At 38.4% G+C, this 14,097-nt stretch overlaps 1 protein-coding gene across 6 annotated transcripts in view; it reads left to right on the top strand.

The window, feature by feature from the left end:
* The window catches only part of rhot1a (ras homolog family member T1a), a 31,292-nt gene extending 17,229 nt beyond the window's left edge, over positions 1 to 14,063 (top strand). For 2 of the 6 annotated variants that reach the window (XM_041816856.1, XM_041816861.1), the window contains 2 exons: positions 7,666 to 7,809; positions 9,956 to 14,063. In XM_041816856.1, the coding sequence (XP_041672790.1) occupies positions 7,666 to 7,809; positions 9,956 to 10,073 (262 nt within the window). In that variant the 3' untranslated portion in view covers positions 10,074 to 14,063. Of the gene's footprint in view, positions 1 to 1,086; positions 1,174 to 3,929; positions 5,136 to 7,665; positions 7,810 to 9,955 lie in introns of those variants that run through there. The other 4 variants (XM_041816859.1, XM_041816857.1, XM_041816858.1 and 1 more) reach the window with 3 other exon arrangements.
* The last annotated feature ends 34 nt before the right edge of the window (positions 14,064 to 14,097 follow it).

Below are 14,097 nucleotides of genomic sequence, written 5' to 3'. Positions count from 1 at the left end.
GGTTTCAGATTTATGCTGCATATCCACTGTAGAAAACCAGGTTAAACATATGGCTGAGCAAGAATGAACAGGTTAGTCTTCGATTTGTGATATTGATCTAAGCTAAAGGGTTTTTTACTCTTTCCTGCTGTTGTGTAGCTGCTATAATGCTTTATTTCAAAGCACACCCGCACCAGGCAAACCTTAAAGTCCATCGTGTTTTGATGAGTGTCGGTGCTCAGGTTTCATTCACACCCTCAGCCCAGGTACGGTTGGACGAGATAAGTTGCTCATGCACGAGTACTAGAGGAAGATGTCTGTACTAGAGGTAACCGTTCTGTGGTCTAGGTTGGCCTAGAGCAATGTTAGCGCATACCAGCAGGGGCCTGGGGAGGGGGGACAGTAACGCTACGGCACAGTAGGGGGCGACTGAGCCGAGTCAGGATCTGCGCTTTGTTAACTGTCCTGAGCTTGTTGCGAATGGTGATCTGGGTTGGGTTTTTTTTTTTGTTTGTTTGTTTGTTTGTTTTTTTTCCCGATGTTAACTTTAACTTTTGTATTGCTTTTTTTTGTCATTGCTAACAAAAGCCACATTCACTTCAGGGAAGGAATGATTCTAGACTTTTCTGTTTTAGCTCCTTTTAAAGGGATATTTCAGTATTTTTTTAGTTGAGTCATATGGGTTACATAGCAGTAGTAGTGGCATTAGCTTCCAGTGATTTCACAGAGCTAACATTGTTTAGTGGCCCATTTTTACCAAAAACTTGCTAAGTTCCACTAAGAAAACTGTACCCATCTGTTATACTGTGTAGCCTAGCTTCCTGGTCAGTACAACCAGCGAGTCCTTCTTAAAGGAGCAGTGCTCACTAAAATCAATGGAGGCTAATGCCACTACTACTGCTAGGTTCCTCATACAGCCCAACTTCAAAAAGACTGAAATATCCCTTTAGGTTTTATCTTTAAAAGAACCTCATAAGATCCAAAAAAATAATGAAAGTCATAAAAAAATCCCCAGCTCACAATCAGTCATCAGATTTAAATGCAACTCACGCCTTTTATTTACCTAAACTCAGTCAGTCATGTCAGCTGTGTCGCTCTCTGCTGCAGTTCCAGCCAGCCGGCCTGCTCTCTCTTCAGTCTGACATGGCGTAGTGTGACCCTGCTGTGCCAGCTAACACCTCGGCTGTTTGCCAGGAAGGTGACCGAGTGTCAGAGGAAGAGTGGAAATGCATGATTTGACTTGGCTTGTGCTGCAAACCTTCATAAAAACACTAACATAATGTGAAGTTTTATTGCCAGACAAAGATAATTCAGTTTGTTCTGGATGCATTTGAAATCCTTGAGTATGTTTTTAACTCTAGCATTTATATATAAAGGAATGTGATGATACCGTATGTAATTAATTAATTGATTAATATCTATTTTGTTCAGCCAGTTAAAAATGCTAAAAAAAAAAAAAAAATTAAAACTAGCTGAAAAATAAAGATTTATGTGGTTGAAGTCAGTCACTAAATTATTTTGTCCTGCAGTGGATATGCAAATAATAAATCTTGACTAACACATGCATAACTTAACTGAGTCTGAGTTTTTGATTTTTGCTTGATTTAAACTGAAAACGTCATTTAAGTCTGCATGTTCTGTGACATTTGTTTAAAATCACATCAAAGTATTGCTTTTCTCCCTTTCTATGCACCTGTTTGGCATCAACCTGAATCATGTCTGCACTTCTAAAATTGATGATTTATGATGTTTTCAGTCTCACTTTGTCCTCGTTTTCACTCTTAACCCAACAAGTCTATACCTACAGGAGATGCTTTAAATTTTTAGCCACGTTTACGCTGAAACAGTCCGCTGAAAATGGTTTCTCTTTATTGATGAGAAGTTCATGTTTGGATGACAATGTTTCTTTAACAAAAGAAAATCGACCTAACACAATTAAACTACATTCACACAAGATGTACATGGGGTTTTGGGGGCAAATGAGCAGCAAAAATGGCACTCAGGAGTTGGCCATTGTTGTTGGAGTCCACTGAACTTGCACAGAGATGTTGGATGGAAGTGAAATGTGCACATGTAGAACGTCTCAGTTTTCGAAGTGGTGTCGCAGAAGTTTGCAGTCTGGCGCCCGTTTTCAAGTCTTTTACTTCTCAGGCACTAGAGTTAATCTCTGCAAGATCCTAGATAAAATCAAACGCTATCAATATCTGTTCTCATATCATGGCAAGACAAAATCTCTTGGACACCCAAAACAGCTTGATTTATTTATTCTTTATATTTCCAACTTGCATGCAAGAAAGGGTTGACTGTTTATAATAATTAAAAGGTTAAATTAATGAGGATATCCTTAAAAAAATGTATACAGCCTACCCAAAATCAAATATTACTTCGGCAAGTGTCTGCAGTGATTCTGCTTCTATTTTTTCACATTTAGTTCATTTTATGGTTGTCAGTATTTGTTCAGGACTGTGAATCTGGTGTCTCCTGGTCCCTGACAGTTTCATTTTACTTTCTGATCAGGAGACTAGTGAGACTGTCTTAAAGAGACTTAATAAAACATATTTTTGACTGGTGAATTGAACAGTTGGAGCGGATAGAGGCTGTAGATAAGATGTGTCCAAACTATGGCCCAGGGGCCATATATACAGCCTGTGGTATGTTTTTGACTTGCCAGCAGCAAATTCTAAAATGAAATTTGGCCCACATTAGAACATAAAAAATGAGCTACTATGCTAATTTTGCAAACAAACATTTTGACATGCAAATTTTTTTAATGTTTATTTTTCTTGACTAAATTGAGATTAGCACTGTAAATGGTAATGTACATACTGCAACCCAAAAAATAATTAAATCTTGACTGCAGCCAAGGTTATTATAGTTAACTAAAACTAATTAAATAACTAAAACTAGTGCTGAATCCCAATTCCCCCTTAGCTGTCAATCTTACCCTCAAGCTCAAACTTCAGTCTTAACTCGCCCCTCAAAACCAAATGGGACACCCCTTAATAGCAGTTACGATTTCAGACTGTAGAGGGCAGTAATGTGCCAAAACTCCAAAAACTAATGAAAAATCCAAAACTATTTTAACTTTGTTTGCAACACCCTGATTGCTTATGGTAGCAAATAGCGGCAACAATGGCGTTCCAAGGATGGAAGCAGTGTTAGCCAGAGCTGAGCAGGACCCCTGACGTCAGACAGGCCTCCCCAAAGCCTTTAAAATGATTGTCTATTTGCCTTGCAACTAGCTTAAGCACATCCAGTCACTTGGCATACCTTAGCCCCCATCCGATTATCTTTAGGGTGAGATATATGGAAGTGGCCCTACCATCGTTATGTATGTGGCCCTCATTAGAAAAAGTTGAGAGGAGAGAGAGGCACATCTTTAGCATCAGTCAGACTAAATCCTGAATCTTCCGTCATGTCTGGGCAGAGCTGTTTCTATACTGCTGTGAAAAAATCTCTTTATCACTGCTTGTTTTTAGCAACAGGACACCAGCATTCACTCCCATATAATCAGCAATGGCCGTGCGCGCTCTGTCTCTCTGCTTACGACATCTTTGGGTTGGAAATATGAATGCATATCTGTTTTCCTTCAAATCTTCAGTACTTTCAGTACTATTAGAGGTGAAAATTACAGCGATTGTATCGTGTGAAGCATCTGGTAGCTAACATTTTGACCTAATCAGGCATCTAAAGTGCTGTAGTCAGGTAAACAAACAGTAAAACTCAACTCTGACATTGTCATGTAAACTTGGCTTCAGCCTTTTTTGCTGATGTTCTGATTTTTCTTTAACTGAACTGGTGTTTTTGTGCTCTCCTGTGGGTTAAGACGACATAATGATGATTAAAATCAAAATGTGTTTTCCTTGATGTTTAATTGATGTATCGTTCTTGTCATTTCATCCTGTTTTTCCCCGTCTTGTATGTCCTGTCTTTTTCTTTCCACCCCTCAGGTGTTCAGACACGTGTTTTTGGCTGCCCCTCTTCCTCTTCCTCCTGCATGTTTTCACTCTCTGCTAATCTGCATGCTGTCATGTTGCATGTCTCACCTGTTTTCTACCTCTCTGGGTAATAGACAGCATGCCTTGGTCATTAGTTTGCAGCTGGAGAGGTTTTTCATCTGTCCACGTCTGCAGTAAAGAGAGCTTGGTGTTTGGAGTTAGATGGGGAAGATTAATATTAAGATTAATTAATTAGGACAAGCAGGGTTTGAGTGGTTGTTTATGGGTCAGATATCTGTGGGTTTGTATCTATATTAACTTGAAATATTTTCATTTGCACTACGTTTACTGAGACGGCAGTGCTGCATCCAGAACTAACACTTGGTGTTGATGTCTTTGAATCTTTTGGAGCTATTGAAACTAAAAGCACGACACTTTTTCTTCCTGAAGGCACCGTCGGGTCTGTCGACTGGGGCAAACACTTTTTAAATTTAACTCTGAGGTTTTGCTTTAAATTAAGTTGCGTGATGCAAATTTTGAATTGACTTCTTTGAGCTTGCAAGAATAATCCATAAACCTTTTAAAAAACTGAAAATCACTCACATCTAGTTGTTTTAAATTTGAAAAAAGCCCATTAGTAAGGATATGATAAATTCAACATAAGATATTACATAATTTTCCATGCTTCACAATATGATTTTGGCCGTTATTTTTCTTTTTGCCCAGATATTTTCTCTCCTCCTCAGGTGCCTCTATGCATCCATCGAGACACACACATGTGCAATATTGCCTTTAATGTAGGCTTTTATATAAAGTTCAGTTGCTGTTCAGAAGCACCTTATTTCAATTCATTTTATTACTTCACTGCCTGGCCAAAAAAAAGTCGCCACCTGGATTTAACTATGCAAATAGGTATGAGCCTCCTATTGGATAATTACCACATGGGCGGTTATCTTTCAGCTGGCAACAAGTTATTTAACCCCAGCTGATGCAATGAGTAACTTCTCATTTCTTAAACAACCGTGTTGAAAGACACATCCTGTGGTCTTGGAAAAGATGTTAGTCTGTTTAAGGAGGGTCAAATCGTTGGCATGCAAAAAAAGGCTTCAGTTTGCTAGGGAGCATAAAGATTGGACTCTGGAGGAGTGGAAGAAGGTCATGTGGTCTGATGAGTCCAGATTTACCCTGTTCCAGAGTGATGGGTGCATCAGGGTAAGAAGAGAGGCAGGTGAAGTGATGTACCCATCATGCCTAGTGCCTACTGTGCAAGCCTGTAGGGGCAGTGCTATGATCTGGGGTTGCTGCTGTTGGTCAGGTCTAGGTTCAGCAACATTATGTGTCTAAAGAATGAGATCAGCTGACTACCTGAATATACTGAATGACCAGGTTCTTCCATCAATGGATTTTTTCTTCCCTAATGGCACAGGCATATTCCAAGATGACAATGCCAGGACTCATCAGGCTCAAATTGTGAAAGAGTGGTTCAGGGAACATGAGACATCATTTTCACACATGGATTGGCCACCACAGAGTCCAGACCTTAACCCCGTTGAGAATCTTTGGGATGTGATGGAGAAGGCTTTGCGCAGTGGTCAGACTCTCCCATCAACAATATTAAAATTAATGCAACACTGGATGGAAATAAATCTTGTGACATTGCAGAAGCTTATCGAAACAACGCCACAGCGAATGCGTGCTGTAATCAAAGCCTAAAGGCAGTCCAACGAAATATTGGAGTGTGAGACCTTTTTTTGGTGGCGACTTTTTTTTTGGCCAGGCAGTGTATTATACAGTCCTTCTCATATTATCATGTTATCATGCTGCTGTCTTGGCCAGGACTCCCTTGTGAAAGAGATTTTTGTATCTCAATGGGAATAAATCCTGGTTAAATAAAGGTTAAAAAAAAATTACCAGTATAAATTTCAATAAATGGCATTTTAAAGCATTTTTATAGATTTACAGCACTAACAAAAACATACCTTCACACACAGGTATATAAATATGTTTACATGTCATTTAACAGCGTTAGTTTTAGAATAAATGTTTGTTTCTATCAAATCAAATTAATTTAGAAAAAAATGACTATCTTAGTTCTGAAGATTGGACTATCTTAAAGTAAATCTAGAATTTACAGAAAAGATCTAATTGCAAATTAAAAATTTTTCCAATAATATGATTTGATATGCAATTATTTTTAGGTTCATCATCTTATGCATTTTTCAACAAATGGAAGCAATAAATAATTCTGTATGATTTCCTACACAATATTAGATGGAATTAAAGGAACAAAGCTGAATTTTTTATGAAAAATATCTAATTTCGATTATTACTCATATTGCAAATTTGATATCAATTGCTATACTGAAAGGGATGCTAATTTTTTTTTTTTCATTCTTGTTCTTATTAAGAAAAACATGCATAAACATAAAAAGCAGCATTTTTGTACACTATTGTAAAATAGACACTAAAATCTTTGCTGAAAAAAAAACATTATTAAACTGGTATTTTGACACATTTCAGTCTATATTGTGATTTAATCCAATATGTGATTAATTTTTCAGGCCTAGTTTTTAGCTTCTGACTTTGCAATTAAGCCGTCGCATTTCGTTTTCAAGCAGCACAATAGCCACTTTAGAATTATCAAAGCATTTTATAGGGATGCATGAAACTATCAGTATGATATTGGTATCAGCAGATAGGCTAAAAACTCAATTATTGTACCGGCAGATATGAAAATATCTGCTGATATTTTGGCTATAAAATCTGCGTATATCGGCTGTGAATATTGGCCATAAGAACAAATAATTTAGCCGAGTTTTAGGCTGTTTTAAGGACTAAAACCTGGTAATTTGTTAATTTTCAAACTGTTTTTTGAAATTGTGTGTTTTAAGGTTTGATTTTGTAAGTATCTGCAAAAATTCAGTATCGTGCATCCATCTTATTTTTTTTTTTATCTATGAAGTCATGTCAGCAATTTTTTTTAAGTTAATGTTTTGACTTCACTGATGCCTTAAGATTTCATTCCTCTATGCCTTCTGTGTTTGCACACTGCCCTACACTCTCATGCCCTTATATGGGCATGAAGAGGCTAAATAGGAAAAAAACGTGCACAAGCTTTCGAGTTAAATGGATGTTTTTCATTAATTTAAGAACAATTTAAAAACAATTCATTGTCATTAATCTGATTTTTCTTTGAGACGTTATTAAAAAACAAATTTATGAGAAATCTTCAGAAGAATTTGGTTAATAATGTTTATAATCAGCAGCAAAGACAGCCGTTAACTCAACAAAGACACTCAGAATAGAGAGATGTAGTGATATAATAGAACAGATTTCATAAGTACAGAAAAGTGGTTTTCTAACATCTTAAAGAAATATATTTCACAGTGAAGATTAGATTTATGCTTAAATTAACTCAGCATTTCCTTTCGGGCTGCCATGTGGTGTTTGCAGTGGGTATTTGGGGCTGTTTTTATTGTTTGAAGTGTGCGATGATGTTTTATGGTTGAGCTTTAACGGTTTTTTGTTCTGAGTGAATATCTTTATTTATAATGCTAGGTAGAGCTGGGTGATCTGGATCAAATCAAATTAGTTTTAAAGTCCTATCACTTTTGGTTTAGCTGTTAATTTTTACGTTGTTTTGCATCATTGCTTTATCTCCCAGCTCTACCTCTATTTCTGCACACACACCCAGGCTCATGTCTGACCTGGTGTTGTGTATTTCATGTGTGTGTTTTTGTGTGGGGAGGCTCCTGGGCTGGGTGGAGGCTGCGGGGGGCTGCCTGCTGTCTGAGGAGGGTTTCAGCCTGACACAGCAGGTTTCAGCCGTCTCAGACCTGGAGGGGTCCGTCTTTATGGAGGCCTCTGCCGAGCCGCTTAAACCCCCGGAAAGGTAAAAGAAGAAACAACGTCCCGAGGGAAAAGTAGATTTGAGTTAACGTGGGTGGACAGGAGAGCATGTGTGGAATAATATCAGAGTTTTAAATGAACAGGTTTACATCATGGGAAACATTTGGATCAACTTTATGGTAGAAAGTTAAAGGAAAAGATCAACATTACTCTTTTTGTTAATAAAATTTAAATCATGCATCTGCAGTTGTTAGGCATTTAACAGGGGTTCAACAGTTCAGGAGTTTAGCCGTTGGTATGACGTTCTACTGCTGATGTGGTTTGTTGTTTTCGTGTCAAACCTTTTGGAATAATGGTCATTTTGGTCTCATCTCACCAAAATACATTTACCTTTTCCAGGCTCAGGTGAAGGCTTCTAGCTTGTCATCACAGCCAAACAAATAAAAAACTAGAATACAAGAGGGGAAAGAACGCAAAACCCACGCTGCACTTTTCTTCTTCTCCTCATCTCTGCGGGTCTCGCTGCTCTGCCTCTTCTGCAATTTGCTGCAGGAGCCTGGAGCAGACTTTGCTTCTTCGTTTGTTTTGATATGCCGGCTACTTCGACTTCTTTGTTGGTGGTTTAATAGCAGTAAGCAAACACTTACTGCCACCTGGATTGGGGGTAAATACAGTTTATTTGATTGTTTATTCCCCTTTTCTTTAATGAAAATGACGTATTCATCTTGGGGCTGCATGCACCAAACTGATGGTTCAGGACGAATACAAAAACAGGCTTTTCGGGCTTCATTCACAATGTTCAGGGCTCACAGTGGTCTAGACATCCACCTATATTGGATAATACAGTTCTATATTTTGCAGCTGTTTAAGGCTGATATAAATTATATACTGCAGATTTGTACGGCTGTAAATATCAGCAGAGATTTTTAAGTCTTCCAGTACCGATATCATACCAATAATATCATCCATCCATAATTATTTACCCCTTGAAGATTTTGTCTGTTTCTTCCATTAAATGGTTAAAGTTCTAGCTGACGTTAAAATGGAAGAATTTTTTCTTGTATTCTTTTTTTTTTTTTTTTTTTGGACTTTTTTAAATCACTTTTTAACAGGAGTGTGTAGCCTTTTTTCCCTTTACTCTTCACTCACTGTATTTAATCAGAGAAGTTTATAAGAAAGGAACAGAAAATTCAGAAAGAATTTGTAATTTGAAATGTGTGTAAGAGTGAGCCTGCATTTTTAAAAATGCATAACAATGAATGACCCAATGCAGTGTGCACATAACTTTTATTTTTAAGCTGCTGCTTTATCAGACTAGATATCAGTTTATTTTTATTTTTACTTGTGTCATAAAACAGTTCAAAACTCAAGTTTCTAGACAACCCTAGTTGCCTAGGGTCTCATGAAAGCCAGAAAAATAGGTTTCCAACTCTAGTTTTTGTGCAGGGTTAAGCTGCAGTTGTTGTAGCTCTGTTATATATATTTTTAAAACTTAAATATCTTGCAGAAATTACAGGTGATATTTGTGTCCTTTGCTGCATCAGGGAATGAAGTTTCACATTATTTACCTGCTCCTTTTAGGTGATTTTTTTCTGCTTTGATCAAGGAGAGACTGAGTCACCTGTGAGGGGAGAGAAAGGTTTTTCAGTCTTAAATGGTCATGTTTGGGTCCTTGTTTGTGTCTCGTTTTCTTTGCAGTCGAGTTTAAGGCTCTAAATGAGCTGAATCAAAGGATTTAGTTTATATGTGGATCAATTGTGCACACTTCTGTCTTTTTCATTGCTTTTATGTCGCTTGCTTTTACTGTGGTCTGCATACTTCCTCTGTTTTTGTGCTTCTTGTCAGATCACCTGGCTCCATGTTTGGTCTCTAGTTTTAATGACCATAAATTATATTTTTCTCCTTTTTCTGCCTCCTGGTGAGAATCAGCAGCTGCTTCTTGTTGTCAAACCTCTGCTTTCCCTCCAACCCAATCGCTTCATCTTGAATCTGCTCCTGTTTCCAAAACTTCGCCAAATTTCAAGAGAAAGCATGTGTTCCTGTTTGAAGTTGGTATAACCAGCTGTTGATTTGATCATTTCTGGTCCTGATTCAGGAAGTCACATGACTTTGTTTTGTCATTTGGTAACTCATCCTTCAGTGGATGCTGATCCCTCACCTCCTCTCTCTTTCCTTTCTCCCTCTCTCAGGCATATGGCTCAGGCAGACCTGAAGAACTCCACCTTCTGGCTGAGAGCGAGCGTCGGTGCCACCGTGTGTGCCGTGCTGGGCTTTGCCATGTACAGAGCGCTCCTCAAACAGCGGTGATCCAACAGCATGAGACCCCCTCATCCCGGTCCCTCTCCTGGTGTCTCTGCTCACTTTTCTCCTACCTGAAAGACTCAGAAAAAAAAAGACTGACCAATCAACCAGGGCAGTATCCTCCACTACATCCCCTTCCCACAATTCAACACGGGCAAGAACAAATGAGCAAGTCCATGTACATTTTTACGTTTTAAAAACAAACTGTGGTTTATTTTTTGTGTTTCTAGTGGTGGTTGACAGGACTAACTCACCTGCAATGGTCCAAACAGTTTGCATTTAGGAAAACAGGCAAATTCAGAAACGATTCAGGCTCCAAAGTAATGCCAAAAGTTTCTTTACTCACTTTTTAATGCCACATGTTTCAAACAAAAAAAAAAGTATTTAAAATACTACTTCTGTTTGTAAAACAGGTGCAAAGGAGAGGAATGAATCCTAAAAATAATTGCATCCAAACTCTTGTATGCTGCTAAAATTGCACAAAAACATTGGCAGCATTTTGGTCCCAAAGTGTTGCAGAAGTTGCCTTGCAAATTTTGAATAATGAAAACAGAAAATGAGCCAATATTAGTTGCCTTGGTCTTCGGCTTTTGTTTCTGTGGTGTGATAACAGGTATCGAGATCAGCTGAATTGCTGACTTCAAATTAAAGTTTATTATTCTTGTATCATCAAATCTGTATTCAAAAGCACATGCAGAAATCCAGAAATAATGCAACAGGGAAATGTGCTGCAAATGAAAAGAAACTGATGCAATTAATTATGCATCCAAAAAATACGCAAGTAAAAATGCAAATACAGCCATCAGCTCAAGTGCTCCACTTCACTGCTAAGTCAACCAGTTCTTTTTCTTCCTGATGTTCAGTGCCACTGAGCGACGCATACAGGCCTGGAGCAATTCTTATAGAATGCTGCGCTGCAGTTTTCTGTATTCACTTTTTTGACTTTGCATCTCGTTTGCATTTGCAGCATTCAGGGTCAGTGAAGGGATGTCATATTACAGCTTGTCTTTCTTTGTTTCCCTGGTTGCATTTGTTCTGAATTTTGTCTGTTTTGAATTTCTTTGAATAAATCCTGCCACACATAGAGGGATTTTTAAAATCTTAAGCAGTCCTTTTCAGTGAGAGACTCCACACATGGCAGCAATTTATCTCTGATTTGCTGTTTAATTTGTACAGTGTGTGGTGTAGAATGATCAACACACACTGTACACACTCTTCACAGACTATCAGAGTCTCGGCCTGGTTTCAACCCTCAAAACAAGGTCAAACGGGACTTTAGAGAGGAGTAGCTACTGTGGTTAGCTGCAAGCTAAGTCTACTGTGGTTACATTTCAGTCCAACTCCCTCCCTTGTCTGTTCATCTGTGGTCTCTTCTACAGTAAAGGTAGTTAAACACTCATTCTATTGCAACAAATCAACATGTAGCTCATCAATTTCTAACATCCATCTGACTTTATGCCTCATTTTAATTCCTCCTTCAGTCAGTCTTGATTGGCCGTTGCTCTGTTTAATGCTCATGTCTGCTCAGCTGTCCTCGTGCTCACCTCCCACAACAGGATTTTTGGTTGTAAATATTGAAAGTTTAATATTTACTATCTCAGTGCCTCCAATCAGGTCAGAGAGGGGAAAAAGTTACCCTGAACACACACCACAGGATAGTCTGGCAAGATAATCTTTACTGACTGTGGTTGGAAGGCAGGATTCAACCTGACATTTGGCAAGATTTTTGTGTAGTGTGTTGCCTGTTTAAGGTTTTAAAATATTAACTTTACAAAGCTAAAAGATTAGCCAGATTCCTCATGTGTCCTCATGTGTTCAGGCTCGCAGAGCTTCAAGTGGATACTCTTTTTCCTGGTCAGAGAATGACTATACCAATCAACGTCATTTAAGGAGAAACACGCAGTAGCTGCAGGCGTGGTTTAGTTGCACTGCAAGCCTGTAAGGGCATGGATTCAACCTCTGTCACAAGTTAAGAGTGTTCTCTGCCAAACCAGCACTCCACTACCCTGATAAGCCAGATAGACTGTTTCATAATTCCATTGCATGGATAGATTTCACATTCAGGGAAGGGCAGGACTTGTCAAATTATTCTTAGTCAGTGTTTGAAAGAGCATTCTGTCTGTCACATTATTACAGGCTAATCAGAGCAACAGCCAAATGAGATTGTATGCATCTTTAGCTGCTGTAGTGTATGAACAGGAGAACATGACACGAGTAAAACTTATGCCGAAGCCGGTCAGGAGAAAAGCAAAAATGTAGCTCTTTGCTCTTGTTTTAGTAAAGAAATGTGGTCTAATTCTGATGACGCTTTTACTTTTCTACAGCCACTCCTGAGCTGATCGCTACAGTAGTAGCAGCTATTGTATATACCGGTTTACAGTACAACTTAACCTCAACCAAAACTACAGATATCTACTCTGTCATGACAAATTTTCAGTGCTGTTCTTTGCCTTTTATGTCCTAAAGATGAAATAAAACTACTGCTATACTAGAGCTACATCTGAGCTAATTGCTTCACCATTGCAGCCATTGCAGCCATTGCTGTTGGCTTCCAGTACAACTAAATGCCCATAGCTACTGCCTCGTTCTCCTCAAACATCAATGACAGTCCAGTCTCGTCTTAAGGCCTGGCTCAGATGATGTAGATTGGAGCGTTGTAAGCTGGATTTACCAGGAGACAGACTGGTGAATCCATCAGCTTTGCAAGGTTGGCACTTAGCACTTTAATCTGGTATATACCATTAATTGCAGCCAACTTTTTGGATGCAAAAATAGGTGTTGAGATTGTGGGCTAAACATCGGATTATGGTATTGATGTAATTTAGACACTGGGCAGAGGTTAGCTGCTAAATTTTGATGATGGAAAACAAGAAACCCAATATTTGGTGCCTTTCACTTAAATTTTTGCTGCTGTGGAATCAAAATTAGTCTAAATATCTTTGGATTCATACTTCTGTCATAATGAAGGTCAAAATTCTAGTATTGTGGCAACCCCATTCCCACACCTCAGCTCTACCTGGACAAATAAAAGCAAGAAATTACCCAATTTTATGTGCCTAAGACTTGTGTTTTTGCCATGGTACTGAATCAGGTATCAATATCATGTAAATTTTAGTTCCTGTGTCCTGACACTGTATTTCTGAATTTGCTGCCTGCTTTTCTAAGTGAAATTGTTAAAGCCGTTGCAGGTCGAGCGTCCATTTCAGCCGCCTTTATTTATGTTGTGGGAACGCGTTCAAACATCACTTCCTCATGAGTTTATTGACATTGAGTGATCTGTTGGTCTGGTCCAGGGACGTGGCCAGTCACTGATGTTCCCAGCTGATCCAGTCCTGTTGTTTTTATGTTCTCAGGTCAGTATTATCATGAGTTAGAGCACAGAGAAGCAGCCATAATCAGACTCACCACAAAGGGACTGGACTCTGTTTATAGATGTGTATATGCAGTAAATAGTATGTACGTATTCCTCTAGGATCGGACTCGTAGACGGCGACATCTACATGAGGTTTTTACATCTAACACTAGAAAGGTCATGGGCGCCATGCACTTCTTTATTTTGTGTGTTAATTTATTAACCTGTTTCTTTGTTTTCTGCTCTGTTTTGAGTGCACTGCATGAAACAGATGGAGGGATTTACATTTTTCATGTATTTTTGTATTTAGTATTCTCAAAGCTTGTCCTGGAGGTGTGTCATGACTCTGTTTTTATTTTTCTGGTTCAAATAGAGCTTCGTCCCTCATATTATTATATTTTTATGAAGTTAGAGGCACCATAGAGAACAAGATTAAGCTATTAACAACAGCCATTCAGTGCACCTCTCCCACCTTAAACTATGAAAGTGTTTCTTCTCATTTTCTCTTTTTTTTCAGCATTTACAATAAAATTATGTATGATCTGGCACGGCCGTGTATGCGTGGGTGAAACGACAATTTAACAGCAAAAAGGAGAATAAACTGGTTTTAAAAGTCTGTAATAAAAGGCATTTACACCCACTGATGTCACTGTGTTTGGCTCATTATTTATCAAGAAA

Source organism: Cheilinus undulatus, linkage group 21 (genome assembly GCF_018320785.1).
Source record: "Cheilinus undulatus linkage group 21, ASM1832078v1, whole genome shotgun sequence".
Taxonomy (NCBI): domain Eukaryota; kingdom Metazoa; phylum Chordata; class Actinopteri; order Labriformes; family Labridae; genus Cheilinus; species Cheilinus undulatus.
The sequence above is the reverse complement of the archived record's forward strand: the minus strand, read 5'-3'. Positions and strand labels throughout refer to the sequence as shown.